The sequence below is a fragment of the Megalops cyprinoides genome, chromosome 10 (genome assembly GCF_013368585.1).
Source record: "Megalops cyprinoides isolate fMegCyp1 chromosome 10, fMegCyp1.pri, whole genome shotgun sequence".
Lineage (NCBI taxonomy): Eukaryota > Metazoa > Chordata > Actinopteri > Elopiformes > Megalopidae > Megalops > Megalops cyprinoides.
In genome coordinates, this window is record NC_050592.1 from 14,420,664 (window position 1) to 14,439,189 (window position 18,526).

General features: G+C 40.7%; 1 protein-coding gene across 3 annotated transcripts in view; it reads left to right on the forward strand.

The window, feature by feature from the left end:
* gabbr1a (gamma-aminobutyric acid (GABA) B receptor, 1a) overlaps positions 1 to 16,179 on the forward strand; it is a 53,610-nt gene extending 37,431 nt beyond the window's left edge. For 2 of the 3 annotated variants that reach the window (XM_036538429.1, XM_036538431.1), the window contains 10 exons: positions 3,196 to 3,273; positions 5,513 to 5,663; positions 5,787 to 5,919; positions 6,311 to 6,427; positions 7,669 to 7,779; positions 8,819 to 8,912; positions 9,824 to 9,951; positions 10,921 to 11,049; positions 14,626 to 14,769; positions 15,236 to 16,179. In XM_036538429.1, the coding sequence (XP_036394322.1) occupies positions 3,196 to 3,273; positions 5,513 to 5,663; positions 5,787 to 5,919; positions 6,311 to 6,427; positions 7,669 to 7,779; positions 8,819 to 8,912; positions 9,824 to 9,951; positions 10,921 to 11,049; positions 14,626 to 14,769; positions 15,236 to 15,520 (1,370 nt within the window). In that variant the 3' untranslated portion in view covers positions 15,521 to 16,179. The remainder of the gene's footprint in view (positions 1 to 3,195; positions 3,274 to 5,512; positions 5,664 to 5,786; positions 5,920 to 6,310; positions 6,428 to 7,668; positions 7,780 to 8,818; positions 8,913 to 9,823; positions 9,952 to 10,920; positions 11,050 to 14,625; positions 14,770 to 15,235) is intronic. The other variant, XM_036538430.1, reaches the window with a different exon arrangement.
* Positions 16,180 to 18,526: the final 2,347 nt, after the last annotated feature.

Below are 18,526 nucleotides of genomic sequence, written 5' to 3' on the forward strand. Positions count from 1 at the left end.
GTGGGAAATTCTTCCAGAATCCATTGCACGGAGGTGTATTGTCACTGCATGGGTCCAGCTATCTCTGTATAACAGTAAGGGAGCCGCGACGTGTTCGATTTTCTAATATCCCACTGGCTCGCTGCTTGACACAAAGTATTACAGAAATAGATTGGGGTACTGGCCCTGCCATGAAATTCAGCTGGTCTTGTGGGGATTCTTGCACATCCGGCTGATTCTTTTTAGAGAAATTGGGATAAGCTGTGAACCAATGAGATGTCACACCTCACACCCAGCCCCTTGAAGAGTTATAAACTGATCCTGGCATGCACAAGACATTGCATTTCTAAATGCGAGAATGTTTTTTGTGATGAAGAACGTGAGCTCTGTGAGGGTTAGATGTGTATAAAACGTGACAGCACTTGTAGTGGAGATCTACAATCCAGAAAGTTTTGTAGATGCTTTTCAGCCAGTAAGGTGATGAACATTGATGTGGATGCAAAGAGCACAGCCATGCAGCCAAGCAAGAGAGTAATGAAAGTAGTATGTATGAACTACACATGCACAGAATTGTGACATCAGAAAACACCTTGTGAATGCATGTCTGTGTATTGGGCATACAGCAGCATTATGTCTTTAAGGCCTGAGTCCAATGGAAGACCAAAATTTGAGGATCTTCGTTGAACTTCAATGTCTTAAGTGAAGCTTATGCACAGACCTAATGTTGCTGATAAAAGAGAAACTTCCATTTTCTCTGAGAGAATGCATATTTTCTAAAGAATAGCACAGCATTATGAAAAAAGCGAGGATGTGCATAAAAACTTACAGTTCTCTAAATATTTTATGGTAAGTGTCTGAAAAAGGTCACTCACGCATCCTTTCCAAATCTGGATGTGGTCATTTTTATCTTCTAGAATGTCACCAAATCCTGTGTATTAGTTTTAAACTTTTACATACTCCATTAGTGTTTTCTTTTCTTTTCTTTTATCGATGTTATTATCAGATTAGGCTTTTTAAAATTCTCTTTCTTTCTAGGTCTAATTTTTCCAATTTCAAGGTGTCTTAATTGCATGTCAAACACTGTTAACAGTTCATAAGACAGAAATGTTTTTTATTCCTTCCTTCATTCATATTTTCCTTCCTTCAGCAGGTGTTAAAGTAAATGTAAACAGCTTTTTCCATTTAAGTTATTTACACTAATTACACATTCATTTTTAAAACCTATTTGATACTGCTGAGTATATAAAAATTGGCCATTTATGGATTCAACAGTTTATTAACTCTAAAGAAAAAAATGGGTTTTAATCCTTACGATTTCCAGGAGCACTCACAAAGTTAATATAGATGAGGAACATTGCACCAGCACCATCATTTTTTAATTGCTTTGGTTTTAATTACGAAGTCTGTATTTGGTTAATTTCTCTGATCTGTGTATTGGACAGTGAGGCCACATCTGTTTTTCTGGCAGTGTTGTCCTTCTCTCATAATTGCAAATAAGTAATGTTGGTTTGGTTTATGATTGTGTTGACTCAGGTCTGGAGTCTAATTGGAACAGTGCTGTTCTGAAGCTGAAAATGTGAGATTATTTGTCTTTGCTGGGTTAATGAGTTTCAGGACTTAGAGGAGACCTTTACTTAAGAAAATATGTTCAGGCTTTTGGTGGATCCAGAATAGCATTATTCTGTTTTTGGATGCTAGTAAACAAGGATCTGTGTAACCTAAGCCCAACTTGCCTGGCAAGAGGTATATACACAGATGAGCCAAAACATTATGACCACTCACAGGTGAACCTGAATAAAGTTGATCATCTCCAAACAAAGGCACATGTCAAGGTCTGGGTAGATTAGATGGTAAGGGAACAATCAGTTCTCGTAGTCAATGTGTTGGATGCAGGAGAAATGGGCAGGAGTAAAGACCTGAGCAACTTTGACAAGGGCCAAATTGTTATGGCCAGATGACTGGGTCAGAGCATCTCTGAAATGGCAAGGCTCGTGGGGTGTTCCCGGTCAGCAGTGGTGAGTATCTACAGTGGCCCGAGGAGGGACAAACCAGTGACAGGGTGTTGGGTGCCCAAGGCTCATCGATGCACGAGGGCAATGAAGGCTATCCCATCTGGTCTGAACCAACAGAAAGTCTACTGTGGCACAAGCCACAGAAAATATTAATGATGGTTACAGGAGGAATGTGTCACAACGCACAGCGCATCTCACCCTGCTGTGTATGGGGCTGCGTAGCTGCAGACCGATCAGAGTGCCCGGATGACCCCTGTCCACCGTCTAAAGTGCCTACAATGGGCATGTGAGCATTGGAACTGGACCTTGGAGCAGTGGAAGAAGGTTGCCTGTTCCGATGAGTCCCATTTTCTTTTAGATCACGTGAATGGCCATGTACGTGTGCGCCGTTTACCTGGGGAACTGATGGCTCCAGGATGGACTGTGAGAAGACAACAAGCCGGTGGAGGGAGTGTGATGCTCTGGGCAATATTCTGCTGGGAAACCCTGGGTCCGGCCATTCATGTGGAAGTCAATTTGACACATGCTACTAACCTAAACATCGTTGCAGACCAGGTACACCCCTTCATGGCAATGGTATTCCCTGATGGCAGTGGCCTCTTTCAGCGGGATAATGCACCCTGCCACACTGCACACATTGTTTGGGAATGGTTTGAGGAACATGATGAAGTGTTCAAGGTGTTGCCCTGGCCTCCAAATTCTTCAGATCTCAATCTGATTGAGCATCTGTAGGATGCGCTGGACCAACAAGTCCGATCCACGGCGGCTCCACCTCACAACTTACAGGACTTGAAGGATCTGCTGCTAATGTTTTGGTGCCAGATACCACAGGACATCTTCAGGGGTCTTGTGGAGTCCATGCCTCAGTGGGTTGGCGCTGCTTTGGCAGCACACGGAGGACCAACAGCATATTAGGCAGGTGGTCATAATGTTTTGGCTCATCGGTGTATGTGGACCTGAAACATAATTTTGTGGATTTCCACATGAAAGCTTTGAACTGGATTTTGTCTCATTTGAAGCAATCCTGATGATTAGGTGGACCCCATACCACAAGATAACTTTCAGCCTCTGTCTCTTCCTGTCCTCTTTCTTTGTCTGTCTGTGTCTCTTTCATGTTAATGCACTGAGTGTAGTGCTTCTGTCCTGTCACATCAGTCATTCAGTGTGTACATGGGGTAACCTATTGTCTCTTCTTTCTGTGTAGGAGGCAGCTATAAGAAGATTGGATACTATGACAGCACTAAAGGAAATCTCTCCTGGTACGGCAATGACAAGTGGATAGGTGAGGCAGGCCGATCTCTCGTCTCTCCAATTTCTTCCTCTACCTGTCTCCCGGTTTACCTCTGTCCACTTCACTTTATAGCCACTCAATCACTTTCTCTTCCTTTCTTTCCTAATCCTAGTGCCTTGAGTAGCTCTCATTGCTGTGAGTAAGCCTTTTGACACTGAAAAGGTGTGTGCGTGTGTGTGTGTGTGTGTGTGTATTGATACAGAGATACACAGATAATAGATCAGTTCTACAGGAGTTGGATTTCTATTTATTTCATACTTCTCACTCCTTTTCATGATTTCCTAGATTAAAATGTTGTACAATATGCTCATTTCTTCCACAGTAACTAACTCACCACCAGACAACTGCAAGACAAATAATCAGCTCACAGTAGCTGAAAGTGTTTGAGGCATACAATAGAAAGTAAAATCATTGAGCTTGCCAGGGGACCAGTTGTGACTATGTATGGGAATATGCTGATTGAAAACATGTAGCATCAATAAAAAAGAATAGGCAGAAATTTAGGGGAGGCTTGAGGAGAATAATGTGGCTTAGTCCATGCTTAGTTTAATACCAGGTGTCCAGCTAAGCATTGTCCCTTGGTTAGATTTCTGATACACACATACCAGGCATCTGTGGCTGGTTACATGGTGACTGGGCCTCTGAGTTTTCAGCACCACAGCATGCTGGAATTTGATTCTTCACCAGAGAACATTAAAGAGCACCCTACAGTACAACATTACACAGCTCATCAGGAAGGAGTTTTGATTACACTGCTACCTTCTTCCATGCCTTTTTGACCAGCAGTCTTTTGTATTCTCAGCTCCACAGTATTGTGGTTTTGGAAGTAGGTTATTTTACTTTGGGATTTGTGTATGCCAAGTTCTCTTCAAAATTGCTATGTTGTTTTTCCCAGCCCCCACCTCCCAGGGTTCAGTATGAGTCCAGAGAGTTGAAGCGTCACTACCTGGATCACCAGTGCTAGGAATTAACCATGCTGCAATCACATTGTGGGGATGTTCTCTGGGTTTTAGAAAAAAATAGCATTATTGATCTTTTACAAATGAGGTGTCTGGAATTCTTTGAATCACTGCACCTCTCTTTTTAAACATAAGGCTTGTAGAGGAATGCAATCCATTTCTGTTAAAAATGTAGAGAAAATGGCTCGCTCTGTGGCTCAGCTGGTCACTGCCTCTTGAAGCAGAATGGGGCTTGCTCCAGATTGGATGGCATGTGTGACCCCCAGCTCATTCACACGGCTGGCTGTAGGGTCAGAGAACAGCATTTGGCACGCCTCTGACTCCACATCTGATTAAAGCAGCTCTCGCGGGGCTCGACTGCTCACAGCTCTGTACCGATGACATTGCATGATGCCCTTGTCCTGGCACTTGTGTTTTAAAAATTAGGCCGAAGGCGCCTGTAAAGAGGTCATTGAAGTGCAGAGTGAATTGACACTGCCTGTTTTTTGAGTGTCATGACAGCTCACCCCCTTCCAACCCTGACTCACACACGTATCATCCCCCTTTTCAGTGCTGTCCCCACTAAACTCCTCTCCCGATTTCTGTATCTTTATGCACACTGTGCCCCCTTTCCTCACTCTCTCCCTGGTCGCCCCTGACAACCACTGCGGCTCAGCTCTCCTCCCATTGCCGTGGCAACCGTTACGGAGCTCGGTCTCCATAGTAACACCCTGTCCTGATTCCTTCATCAAGGACAGAGAGTGGTTTAAACAGTGCATACGCACTGACTGACAGGAACCTGCAGGCACACACACACACACACACACACTCACTCCGTACTGACTCCACTTCACAGATAGTTTTCTCAGTTGTCACTTTCTGCACAACAAACCCCAAACATTCTGTAACCATCAATAAAATTACAACACATGCATATATTATTTCCATCCGGTAACCCCCTGATGCCAACACTGTGTTTGTGTTAGACACCCAACAAATACTAGGAACCTTATATTGCTACACTGCTGAAACACAATGATACCACATCCATACAGTTTTGGAGTGTGGAAGGTCTTACATTGTTTGAAACCAGCATCTTGACAGTTTTACCTTGTCTTATCATACCGCAAACAGCATCTGTGCAGTTTTTAATAGTAGAAAAAAAACCCGCTGACACTAACACTTTGAACATCGAGGCAGGAGTGTTAAGCACAGTGGGGTCTGCTATGGCAGGATCTCAGTGGTGTGGTTAGAATGGCTGCAGTTTAAGCCTCTCTCCTCCTGTCACTCAGGACCTGGCCCTCCCGCAGATCAGACCATGGTGATAGAGGAGTTCAGGTTCCTGTCTCAGAAGCTCTTTATTTCTGTGTCAGTCTTCGCTGGGCTGGGAATCCTATTGGGGATTGTGTGTCTCACCTTCAACATCTACAACAGCAATGTTAGGTATGTATGGGGTTGTTAATACCTCACCTTCTCCACCATTCCAATGTAATGGAATTAGCTGTCAAGGACAGTCGATCCATCAGAGATTACATGCTGCCAAGCCAAAACCTCTCTGTGTAACAGGTACATCCAAAACTCGCAGCCTTACCTGAACAACATGACAGCAGTGGGTTGTATGATGGCGTTGGCCGCTGTGTTTCCTCTCGGGATCGATGGACACCATGTTCACAGGTCCCAGTTCCCTGTGGTTTGTCAGGTAATGGAATGGGCATGCGACAGGATAGGTCTCTCACAGGGACCTCAGCTCCAGTCTATTCTGTGTGGCCTGCCTGATTTCAACCTTTGTGTGTGTTCTGATTCAACTGGAAAGGTGTAAATGGTAGAAAAATGTAATCTCCTACTGCTTTATTTATGCTGTCCTACCTTTTTGCTTTTCTCTGTGTGCTTTTTTTCTGTCTCACTTGAAATGAATTTGAATTACATGTCTGTGAGTTTGAAAAGTCAAATAAGGTGGATTACAGTGTACTATGAATACAGAATAAAAAAAAACAGAATTACAAATAGCAGCTTTTAAATTCCCACTTTTCTTCACCATGTCTGTCTCTCTTACATGCTCTCGTTGTCTCTCTTCCCCTCAATCTCCCCAGTTTCGTCTGTGGTTGTTAGGTCTGGGCTTCAGCCTGGCTTATGGCAGCATGTTCACCAAGATCTGGTGGGTTCACACTGTCTTCACCAAGAAGGATGAAAAGAAAGAGAAGAGAAAGGTAAACAAATTAAGCAAGGAAAGTCAGGCATGCTAGGGTTCCTTGTGTTCAGTAACTACATTGTGTAACTGTATCATAATACAGTTAAACTGAAAACTGACCGTTGAACTCAGACCTGATGCACACCTTCCCAGAATTTTTTGGTTGCACTGATATCTGACAGCTAGGCAGTTACGATTGTGATTTATTACTCATGTAGCACAGAGTAACACTTAGAGATGTGTGTTTAATTGGATAAGATTTTGCTGTTGAGGTAGTTGCATGCAAGGGGTTGTACTGTACATGCATATTTGATATTTGTTTTGCTAATGCTCTCTATGTCACTTTTTATAAGGGTGTCTGTAATAAGTTAACACAAATTACTGTAGTCCTAAATTACTTATTTTATTGTGGTATCACTCAGTTTGGGTTATTCAGTTCTAGCAGTTGCATTTTCATTACGTAGAGAAATTCCCACTTCATGGCACAGATGTGAATGCCAGATTTGCATGTATACATTTGTGTTTGCTGTGTCAGATATTATGTCCTAAAGCAAAGTAGATACTGTAAGATGGGGTTGTGAGAATTTCAGAAGAAGTAGTGATAAATCCAACTATCAAATGCTGATGAATATGTATGAATATCCCAGTTCTGTGAGAAGTACAACCTTGAGGGGCTTTTAATATTAGAGCCATTACAAAATGGATTGGGTTAGCTTTCAGCTCCCTTGATGTCCATGCAGTGAAAGGACTGATATGGAGAAAAAGATTGCAAGTTGCTTTACATACTTTTACAGAAAATTAAAAGAGAATCTCGTATGTTTCATACTGTACTAGGAACTCTTTGGTTTTGTCAGTGTAATATTTAGTGGTTGAATCAGTTCTTTCATTGAATTCCACAGGGGTTTCAGGTTGCTGTTTGAAAGTTTCTTCAACATTAGTACAGTTTACTATAAGAAAGATGAACAGATTTTAAATGTCAAAAAGCCCAGTTATAATGCAAATACATTTGCCATACATTTTGCAAAAACATCATTTGTACAAATGTCTTAATTTTATTACATTATTATATCCTATAGCTGCATACACAGTGCACTAGTAATTGTAAATGCAGACATAACCATTTGTGGTCATTACTCTCATTTACTGTGTATTTATTGATTATGGTAACTCAAGTATTTTGTGTCTTAGGGATGTACCTTAGAAATGTACTGTGTTGCTGTACTGTATGTGAAGGTGATGTCTGGTCCTCCTGTATTCCAGCAGCACCTGGAGCCCTGGAAACTCTATGCCACTGTGGGGGTGTTACTGGCCATAGACATCCTGTCGCTAATGATCTGGCAAATCGTGGACCCTTTACACATCACAGTAGAGGTGCAGTGAAACTTGACCCATGGGTTGTGATTTTATGTGTCTGTGATACATTATCGTTCACTCTAATTGCCTGTGTGTTTGAGGAAAACTTTGAAGCTGTCAAATTACCAGTAGCAGTCAGATGACTGACAGGCAATAACAAGCCATTCAGAGCTCATTAAGCTTGACTTCTGGCCATCACAGTAGACATACAAGGCATTCAGGCAATTCATCTGATGTAATTGTTGTATATTTGCTGTTCAATCGCAGTAGGCATAGGATCATAGCCCTTTTGTGACTGTGTAATTCATCTACTCCTTAGCTGAAAGTGACAACCAATGAATTAACCATAGAGTACAAGACATTCCATTTTACAATTCTGAAACTGTTTTTCTGAGTAATTGATCCCACTGATTGGACAGATATCATTTTAAGAAGTGCATTGAAATCTTGGTGATGAACCCCTTGAAAAGAAACCAGAATGAAAGCATTAATCAATATGAGGAAGCATAGCCAACAGAAAGCATTTTAACTCAAGTTCACTGACAAACGTGGCACAGTGCAGTAGCTCTTACCTTTTAATAAGGGTAGCATTAATATATCTGATGGTATCAATAAGGACATCAAAAAAGAAACAAATGTACCCGCTCCCACCCCTCAACAGAACAGCCAATGAGAACTGAGGAACGCTCACGTGTGCTGACCCCACAGCATCTGTCTCTAATGTTCTCGTTTCACAGTGACTGCCTATTCCTGTCTCCTGGGACGTGTTTAGTCTGTGTCCTCCTGCTGTAATTGCCACGCTGTGATCACTGCTGTGCTGTTTTATCAGCCTGTGTCTGTGTCTCTCTGTCACTGCATTCTTGTCTCTGGTTGTCTGCGTGTGGGTGTAATATTTGTGTGGGCGCTGGAATATATCAGTGCGGTGCCGTACGCCATACTGTCCAGCCAGTCAGTGTGGATATACCGTGCTCGCCTTTCTCCATCCAGTGTAAGTGTAGAGTGGTGTCCTGTTTTGCACTATATTTTACACTGAATTTGCTTCCCTCCCTCTAAGTAGAAGTTCACAAAAGAGGCCCCGAAAGGAGACTTAGACGTTCTGATTCAGCCACTCCTGGAGCACTGCAGCTCTGAGAAGATGAACACATGGCTGGGTAACCTACTTTCATTCCCATAAGCTCTCTTCCTCTCTCTCTCTCTCGCTCTCTGTAGCTGAAGGCTGTGACAAAAAGGTGGAAAACATCCTCAGTAGGGCCATAAAATGGCCACTTCTCTAATGTTCCCTTCCCATTTTGCTGGAGGAAGTACTGTTGTGCAGTATCCTCCATTTGCAGTCAGTATTTGAGGTAACACTGGGTTGTGACATTGAGCAAGGTTCTCAAGGCGACCACTTTTACCTTTGGAGTGTCATACTTCATGAAAAAGCAAGAGCAGTGCTGACTGATTCATTTTGTCTTTGGGCAAACAAAACTGGCCAGCCTGAAATCATAAGTCAAAACAAGAGGGCCATCGGTAGGGTGACACTTTTTCACTTGAAAAATGAAACAAAAAATGCCTTGGATTTGCTTTTACATATAAAATTAACAAGTATCCTTGAAGTATTTGGAAAAAGAAGGGTTGCAGAAGGCACTGCTGTTATGTGAATGAGGGATGTTTGTGCTGCCATGACTGGGGTTGAGAATGTTAATGTTTTTTGATGTTTTGAAAAGGTATTCTATATCCTTGTTATTTTTCATGTTTTGAGTATGGTGTCGTGGTCGTATGTGTATTTGATGGGTTTGTAAGAAATTTGTCTATCAGCAAAAAGCCTAGGTCAATAAATATGGCATTACCCAACAGCAATAGTATTCTAAACAATATTGTATATAAATATCTGGTTTTTATTCTAATCCATATCCTCAAAATAACCATAGAATTAGCTTTAAATGAATGTAAGAGCAACTATTATAGGAGGATCATTAACTTTTTAATGTTAGTGCTAAATTACTTACCTGATTAATTACCTGACACAGTGTATCTTCCTAATGCCTCTATCAATCCTGTCCCACTCTTTCTTGCCCAAAAGGGGTGGTGTATGGGTACAAGGGCTTGTTGCTGCTGCTTGGGATATTCCTAGCCTATGAAACCAAGTCAGTCTCCACGGAGAAGATCAACGACCACAGAGCTGTGGGAATGGCCATCTACAATGTGGCGGTGAGTCTCCCTGCTGATTAGAGCTGTCCGTCTGTGTTTCTGTATTACTGTGTTTAGCCCCCCGATGGGGTGACCTTGTCACTGTCATTGTAAATTGTTGCTGTGTACAGTACATGCCCTATTTAGCTTTTCGTTTTCATCAGTTAGTGACAGCTGTTCTGGCAGAGGAAAACGCTGCTGGTATTTTATCTTCCTCATGTTTCTAAGTCTACTACAAGAGGACTCAGCAGCCACAAAAAAAACCTTTTGGTATCAGCGGAATGAAAAACCCATAGATTCAGATTTACCATGCAAAGCCAAAGATGAAGGAGCTTTAGATTAATGAGTGATTTTGCCATTTTATGTTAGGATTTCATCAGGTACTTTTCAATGCAGCTCCTTGCTAAATTCTTGCTGAGGCTCAGTGATTATTGTAGACCTTTAGGTAGATAAATACACACCGTACTATATATAGACAGGGAGATAAGTGTACACACAGACAGAAATTGGAATGATTCATTTGATTGTTTTGGAGTGACATTTCGTTCCATTCGTACAGAAAACAGAAGTATTCATTCTGTAAATATCTCACAGCATTTATATTTTTTACTTCTAAATATACAGTATGTGCTATGTTTAATTACTGTGTCAGCTAAGTATTGTATATGTATATTTGGCTGAATCACAAATGTAAATACATGAGGAGATATGTATGCCCAACTGTGTCAAAACAGTTGTACAATATTCTACATCCAGTATCTAAAATTGAAATGGTATAATGTGGATAAGAATACATCAGTGGATATGTTATTTTAATACAGACATTTTGTTAAATCCATTAAGTTGTTTTTTCCTACCTCTTGCCCCCATGCCACCCCCAGGTGTACTGTATGTATTGTGCATTGAAGTAACTCTTGCTCTCTTTCTCCCTCTTCCTCCCTGTCTCTCCTTCCCTCCCTCCCTCTCTCTCTGCTTCTGCGTCTCTCTCAGGTGCTGTGTATGATCACTGCACCCGTCACCATGATCCTCTCCTCCCAGCAGGACGCATCCTTTGCTTTTGCCTCTCTGGCCATCGTCTTCTCTGTCTACATCACTCTGGTTGTGCTCTTCATCCCAAAGGTACAGCACGTGTGTTTCTAGGCTGCTGTGGGCACAAAATTACCAGCAGAGTTAGGATATTTTTCCTTTGACCTGTTATGCTGTGCTGGGTAGAAGGACCATAGTCTGTCATACTTTGCACATAGGTATCAGTTATATCATGTGTCATGTTGTTGATGGGGGGGATTGATTGGTCTTTATCGGCAGAAATCTGTATTGTGTTGTAGCTGTGGGGGTCGATCAGTTTGCAAAGGCTAAGTAAAAAAAACCACTGTGACTGTGCCAACTAAGTACCTAAACACTGTTACCATATTACATTCTAGTTTTTTATAGATTTACCTCTAAGTCATAATTAGCCAGCTATCTAGTATAGCAGAGTCTCATAGCTGAGTTGAGAGGTATTCAGACTTGTGGCTGTGTACCACCACTGAACAAGTAAAATGAATTTTTCATTACTTAGTCAATAACAAATGATTAAGCCAGCTACATAGCATTATTATATACCTTTAAGTTGCATTTTGAATTGATCTTACTAAGTTAGCTACTATGTTGATCTGAAGCTTTAAGAAGTATACAAGCTAGTGCAAGCAACAAACTACATGGCACAATGGAACACAATCTTTTCCATAAAGATGGGATCTTTATGAAGTGAAAGATGAAGTGAGATATTACAGTGGTGGGGTAGCTATATATGTAGATAGCTAGTAAATACTAGTTTTGTGGACCGGATAGCTAATTATTTACTTTCAACACAAGTTAACTGGCTCCTGAGCTTGTTTACTAGCTGTTTAAGTACTTTGAACATTCTCTTGCAAGTTCGCTCAGTACCTAATACTTACCAGTCATACCTAGATCACTAGCTAGGTGTTTAAAGGTCTTCATGTGAGGTACCTATGGCTGTGATTTGACCCCTGCATGCTTTTGTCATCCAGTCAAGTGGGCAGCATAGTCACATGCAGAGTTGCAGATGCCAGAGAACAGGAAGTCACTGCTGGAACACTAAATAAGCATTGTCACTGAACGGTCTGCTGACGTTCCAATTAGTGTTGTTGAGAATGCTTTGGAGGATGCTACACAAGCAGCAGGACTCTCCAAACAGTTTCAGCCCAATTTATAGAGTCAGGAGTACATTTAAGATGTCTATATCCATAAGACTTCAGCGTTCAAATGCAATTTTTGTGAGCAGAAAATCTTACTAACTTCAGGCCAGATTGTCACAGTTTGTGGTGCGTTTCCCACTTATGAAAGAGAGCCTTTTTTCACTCGGCCACAGTGCTGTCAGTAGTATAGAATAAACCAAATAATGATTTCCTTTGAGCCTCTATTTATCTTAAGTGCTTCTTCAGAACTCAGTACTGACATCATATGCAGAATTATTGGAAGTCGTTGCAGTTCTTTTCTAAGCTGCATGGTTCAATCAATACATCTTTTCCTAAGTACATCTTTGCCCTCACATAACAGCTTGGAATCCATGATTGCTTTTTCAAGGCTTTCCCCCAAATAATGTGATGTATTCTAGCTTTTTTGCTATGAAATATCAGTGTTTGGAGCTAGAATCAGAACCCTAATGCAGGTGGACTTTAGAAGCCTGATCAGTACATCGTTAGGTTTCTGTTTTTTTTTCACCTTTGAACACCTTGATTGTGAACCGCTGATAGAAAGGACTGCAGGTAAAATAGGTTGATACGGTTCTAGTCATCACTGTGGTGCAGTGTCTCTGCCAGATAATACTCCTTCTTTAATTCCTCCCACTAATCCAGCATCCTATTTGCAGTTGGTTTGATGGAGAGCCAATATGTGGGACACATTTTGGTTATCATCAGGGGCTTGTCCCCAGTTTAACACATACCTGGCAGCGTGTGTCTCCTTTGCCGGGTAACTAGAAACAACAATTGAGTGTTCTTTCTATAAGCAGTTCAGTGTTTCTCGGAAGAGTCTCCGCCGATGCGTGGAACAGTATAAGCTGCAGAGAGTGACATATGAATAGAACATGATCTAGACTAATACATATTCTTCTTTTAAAAGTCTATGAATTCATTACTGCAGCATAATCTATTTTTATTCCTGCAAGGTTCTGGAGTTTCAGCCGAGAATTTCACATTTTTTCTCTAAGCACATTTGCTATTCCCCTAGCATCACTCGACTGCAAGGGGACAAGCTTTAAAAATGTTGACACAACTCTCTGCAGTGCTTTGCTAAATTATTGGAAGATTATCCCCTATTGCTTTGGTACACTGGTGCGAGCAGATTGTACAGTGACTATTCCAAAGACTGTTCTTTCTGTTGTCTGTGTCATTTATGGCTATTTCAATAGTTCCTGCACCTCCCTTAAAATTTCTGTACATTTTGTGAGGTGTGTTGTCAGGCTGCTTGTGCTTTTGGTTAGCAGAGAACTGTCAGATAAATCCAAGTTATCACAGAGCACTGTTCTCCTCCCTTCACGTTCCAGGGTAGTGTATTGTTTCCTGTCTCAGCCAGCTAGAAACCAGTGTGAGTTCACCAAATGTTTGAGCATGCTGTATGTGTGTGGACTTCACACACAGTTTTTTTTAATATTGCTAATGTTTGTGATTTCTTCCACGTCACCATAGACGCAGGCTCTTCTAAGGTTTAAGCATGAACTGTAGTTTTTGTCTGTATTATTCTTATCATCAGTGAAAGTCACTGAAGCTGTGGCTTTGATACTTATTTTGCCAGGGAAATTAAAAAGTCATATTTTGTGATAAAATCACTAAAATGACTGACTAATGTAGGGGCTGTGATGCTGAACTTCACCAGTTCATGGAAGTCGAAGGGCTCAGTAGCTACTTGTCACTGTAATGTCTGTGAAAAGCTGCTGTTTTTTAGTTAAAGCTCTTCTTATCAATATTTTATCCAGCTTGGATGTTGGATCTTGAAAACCTTCCTTGTTATTTTTAGCTGCTAGCTTTTTTGTTTTGTCTTGAGTTTCTCTAGTTAAATGGTGCCAACACAGTTGTCAGGTTACCATGGTGACCAAGAAAATGGGGGGTTTGGGCAGTGACACGCACTGAATATTTTGTAGATAAACAGACACAGAGCAAATGTACACTGTCAGTTAAAATGTAAGGTTTAGGCAGGTTTAGTTGTTTATGTTTTATGTTTGTGTATAATTTTTCTAAGATAGTTAAAGTTTGTAATAAAAAAAACAATATTTTAGAAGCTGAAGCACTGACTGGCCTCTTGTGGCAGACTGAGATTCCTTGGTGGTATACAGTTTGAGAATCACTACTGTAAGGTTCTGCAGATGGCCAGATGGATCTGAGTGTCTGTTTGAATTTGATGAGCTGGATGAGTGCATCTATGGAACTGTAGGTGCAAACACTGATCAAATACTCCGTGTTAGATCAGTTAGATCAGTTAGATTTTTTATTGTACTATAGATGAACAGGATCTCCCTATATTACTGTAATTATACAGGTGCCCAGTCTCTATACTTACTGTGCATGCACCAGTGTGACAGAGTCTCTCTGGTGATGCAGTTGCCTGACAGTGAGGTTGATCAGTTGTATGGATTTCTGTTTACTGTAGATGTGAAAGTGGATCGGACACAGTGTTTGTGTTTGTGTTTTGCTGTAGATGCGCAGGTTGATCACTCGAGGGGAGTGGCAGTCAGAGCAGCAGGACACCATGAAGACCGGCTCCTCCACCAACAACAATGATGAGGAGAAATCACGCCAGCTGGAGCGAGAGAACAGGGAGCTTCAAAAGATCATACAGGAGGTGACTGCTCTCTCTCTCTCTCTCTCTCTCTCTCTCTTTCTTTCCTTCTCTGTTTCTCTCCCCCTTTCTGCTTCCCTCTCTCGGTTTCTGTCTGCATTTCCTCTTTGTGTCCTTCACTGGACTCTCAATAATGACGCAGACATGGGGTGCGGTGAAACCATCGAAACTCTCCTTAGTACAGAAGTGCTGACTGTATTTGCTCTCTAGTCTGTATAGAAATAAGCATAGACGTTATAGAAAAGTATAGAATTAACTGTGACAGAACATCAGTTATTTCTATACGTGGGTTGCATTATATACATTTCATGTATGGACATTTGAGATACCATTCATTTTTCATCTAAATTATTACATGCATTTTTCTGTTTACTTGACATTCAGACTGTACATCTATTAACATCAGAAAGTTGGTTGAGTGTTATGGCTGTATACACCTGCTTGAATTACCTCTTTCCATGGCTCATAGAAAGAGGAGAGGGTGTCTGAACTGCGCACCCAACTGGCTGAAAGGCAAGCGCTGCGCTCCCGAAGACGTCCCTCCACCCAGAATCAGAACCACAGCACCCCTCCACCTCCGACCTCCCAGAATGACCCTAAATCCCTCCTGCCTCCGCCAGGGTACCCCATCCCTTCGTCTGACAACCATTCCCTCCCTCCCTCCTTCTCCAACTCCTCCAACCTTTACCAGCCCGACAGCAAGATCAGCCGCAATCACTGCCACACCAGCCGGCTGCAGCTGCTCTACAAGTGAGCGGGGGGAGAGTGAGGGAGGCAGGGACGAATGTAGGACAGGTTCAGTGCAGTGCAGGCAGTGGGATATATTTGTTAATAGGGGAGAAGTGTGCAACTAGAAAGAGTGGGAAATTGTGTAAGAAAAAGGTTTATCACAACAAATGTTAATGAAGTCTCTCTCTTTCTCTGTCTCAGTGAATTAAAATATACCTTGGGCTGTTACTGTTTGTGCTTGAAGTTTATTGTAATTTCTCCAAAAGGTCAATCAATATTAAAAAGAAAACTCAGAAATAGTGTTTGATGGGGTGTACCAGCCTTTTACCAGGGCTCCTTAGTGCCTTGGTTTGTTTATATTCAAACACTGTCTGTGTTTAGTCAAATAATTATTGGCTTTTTACAGAGGATCTCAATTTCATCTCAAGCAACAAATAGAATTTGTTTTCAAAGACTGGTATTTACAAAAAAAGGTATTCTTTTATTTATTTTTATTTCTGTTGTCCTCAAATTCACGTTCACCTGTTTCACATTCTTCATCTTTAAATATACACAGCACACTACTGACCAATGGTTTGGAAGCAACACATCCCACACTAGCGTGCACTGTTCACAGTTCACGTTTAGCCAATGCTGTGGACTGAGTCAGTGCTTTCAGAGATGGAAAAAGTCACATTCTCAAAAAAACAATTTTTTGTATTCTTCTGGTTTTATCATATTAATTACTGTAACTTACCTCAAAATCTTTTGATTTGTTGCAACAGTCATGTTAACTGGAGATCTAATCACATATAAATGTGTATAAGGACATTTTACTTACCTAAGGAAAACAGTTTTGGTATTTTTCCATTTCCCTTATAATAAATTCCTCCTTTAGATGTGTGAAATTCCTTAGGTTAGCACTTTAAGAGCAAAATGTTTGCTTTACAAACAGGCCATATCCAATAACAAGAGTTCATACAGTAGAATGAATCATAAGAGATTTCATTTCGTAATGGCATGTGACAAGTTTCAAATGATGACTTCAATCCACTTCCTCGGTTGGTCACAAGGAACCACCACCTGAATCATATGCAGACTGAATCTGTGTAAGTGCACTATAGCAAAAAAACCACAATTTTTGTAACCACAATTTCTTTGAGGGGGAAAATTGTTTCTATGGTCTGAACACATTTCTACCGTAAAGAGAAGTATATTAACAACCTGTTGTGTGTCTTTATGTGATTAGTGAGTTTTCAGAGGAAAACCTTGGAAAAAAGCTGTAGATTCAAGAAACGCCCCTGCAGTTGGAGCAAAAGACCACTATAAATCTTAAGGAACACCAGGAGTTTTATTTGTAGATGTGTGTGTTCAGTGTAAATGTGTTACACAAGAAGTCAAATTATGTATTTTGATGGGAATTCCCACTCAGTTCCCAAATCTACACAATTTGAAGCATGACTCTTTACACTCCAAAAATAGGACTGAATATGTCCACAAATGCTTCACATGAAAACGTACTATGGACCCGTTTTTTTCCACCTGGTCAATCTGCATATTGTCTTTTGCTTCCAACCTTTTTGTCTTCAGTGCTTGTATTTATTCATTCATTTTTTGCCCGATTGTAGATTAACATTTTTGATGACAACATCTGTTTCTCCTTCCAAAGCATTTTTCTCTTCATGTGCCTGTTTTTTCTTTTGAAAATTCATCAATGCATTGCTGTCAGCTTTGTGTCTTGGGAACACAGTCCTGATTTAAATGTACATAACAGTACAGAGGTCACTTTTACTCTTCCTCTCAAGTCTGTATTTCTAAGTCTCCGTGATTTTTCTACAAAGTATGATTCTTATTCACCTTTAATTCAGAACATGTTTTGTTACAAAATATTTTTATTGAGCATCAATGTACATCTGTTCATTCAACTGTCTGTTGTACCCCCCCCTTATATGTTTGTCTAAGAGAAGAATTTTGCTAGCAATGATGATTATTTACATACAAGTCGGTACTTGTATATAACTAATTTGTCATTACTATGATAAATGTATTAACTTGCACATAAACAAATGTATTCCTCTGTGGTTTGGAAATAAATTTATATTTATTATTGCAATTGTTGTTCAATTTAAGATAATGTGGTATGCAAAGGGAATGGTTATTATAGTACAATAAACTCATTGTTTTTCACTGAATGTATCCACAATGGGTTTGTGTTTATTTTCTTTGCACAGCATCCATTTAACAGACCAATATTTTTAATGGAAAAATATGAAGTTCGTCAGCAAAACTACCGTATTGGTGTAGTGATGCATTTGTAAGATTACTCAGGAAAAGAAACTAGCATGATGAATACCTCGTACCATTAAATCAAGTATGTTATTGTCAGCATTTGGATGAATGGGAATGAAATGGAGTTTAACCATAGCATGAAAAATGTACAGAATATTAATCCGTTTTATTCGTATTTGCAGCCAGTTGACATTCGGATAACATTTGCAATGCCCTCCATTGGCTGTCTACCTTCCTATCAGGAAATTGGAATACATAAGTAAATAGAAACTGTATAATAGGTTTTAATATCAGTTTCTCGAGGCCATGCGATGTCTGCCGTCTGCATTCAAATAAATATTCCAGTATTATTGTACAGATTCTGTAACAACCTTACATGGTCTTATTTTCGTCCCTACTTTTAGTCCCAGTCCCTGTCCATATTCTGAAAAGCTTTTGTTTGGCAAAAAGTACACACTTTACGGTCAATTCTTCTGCGCTCAGGACAGACACTACCCCAGAGACCCAGAAAACCATGCAGGGAGTTCGGGTGGAATATGAGCAGATCCGCACTGGAAATTTTAATTACCATCACACGCACCACAGCAGCGCCAAACCGTAAACATAAAACCCAATTATCATGGTTGACAAAATGGTACATGAATAGGAATCCGCAGCCTGAAAGGGATTGCTATACTTTGTTAAACAGGCTGTTAATTTTTTTTTAATTAACCTTGTTTGGGAGTTAGTTATTCAGTTACCAGAGGTGTAAGTTATTTTCAGC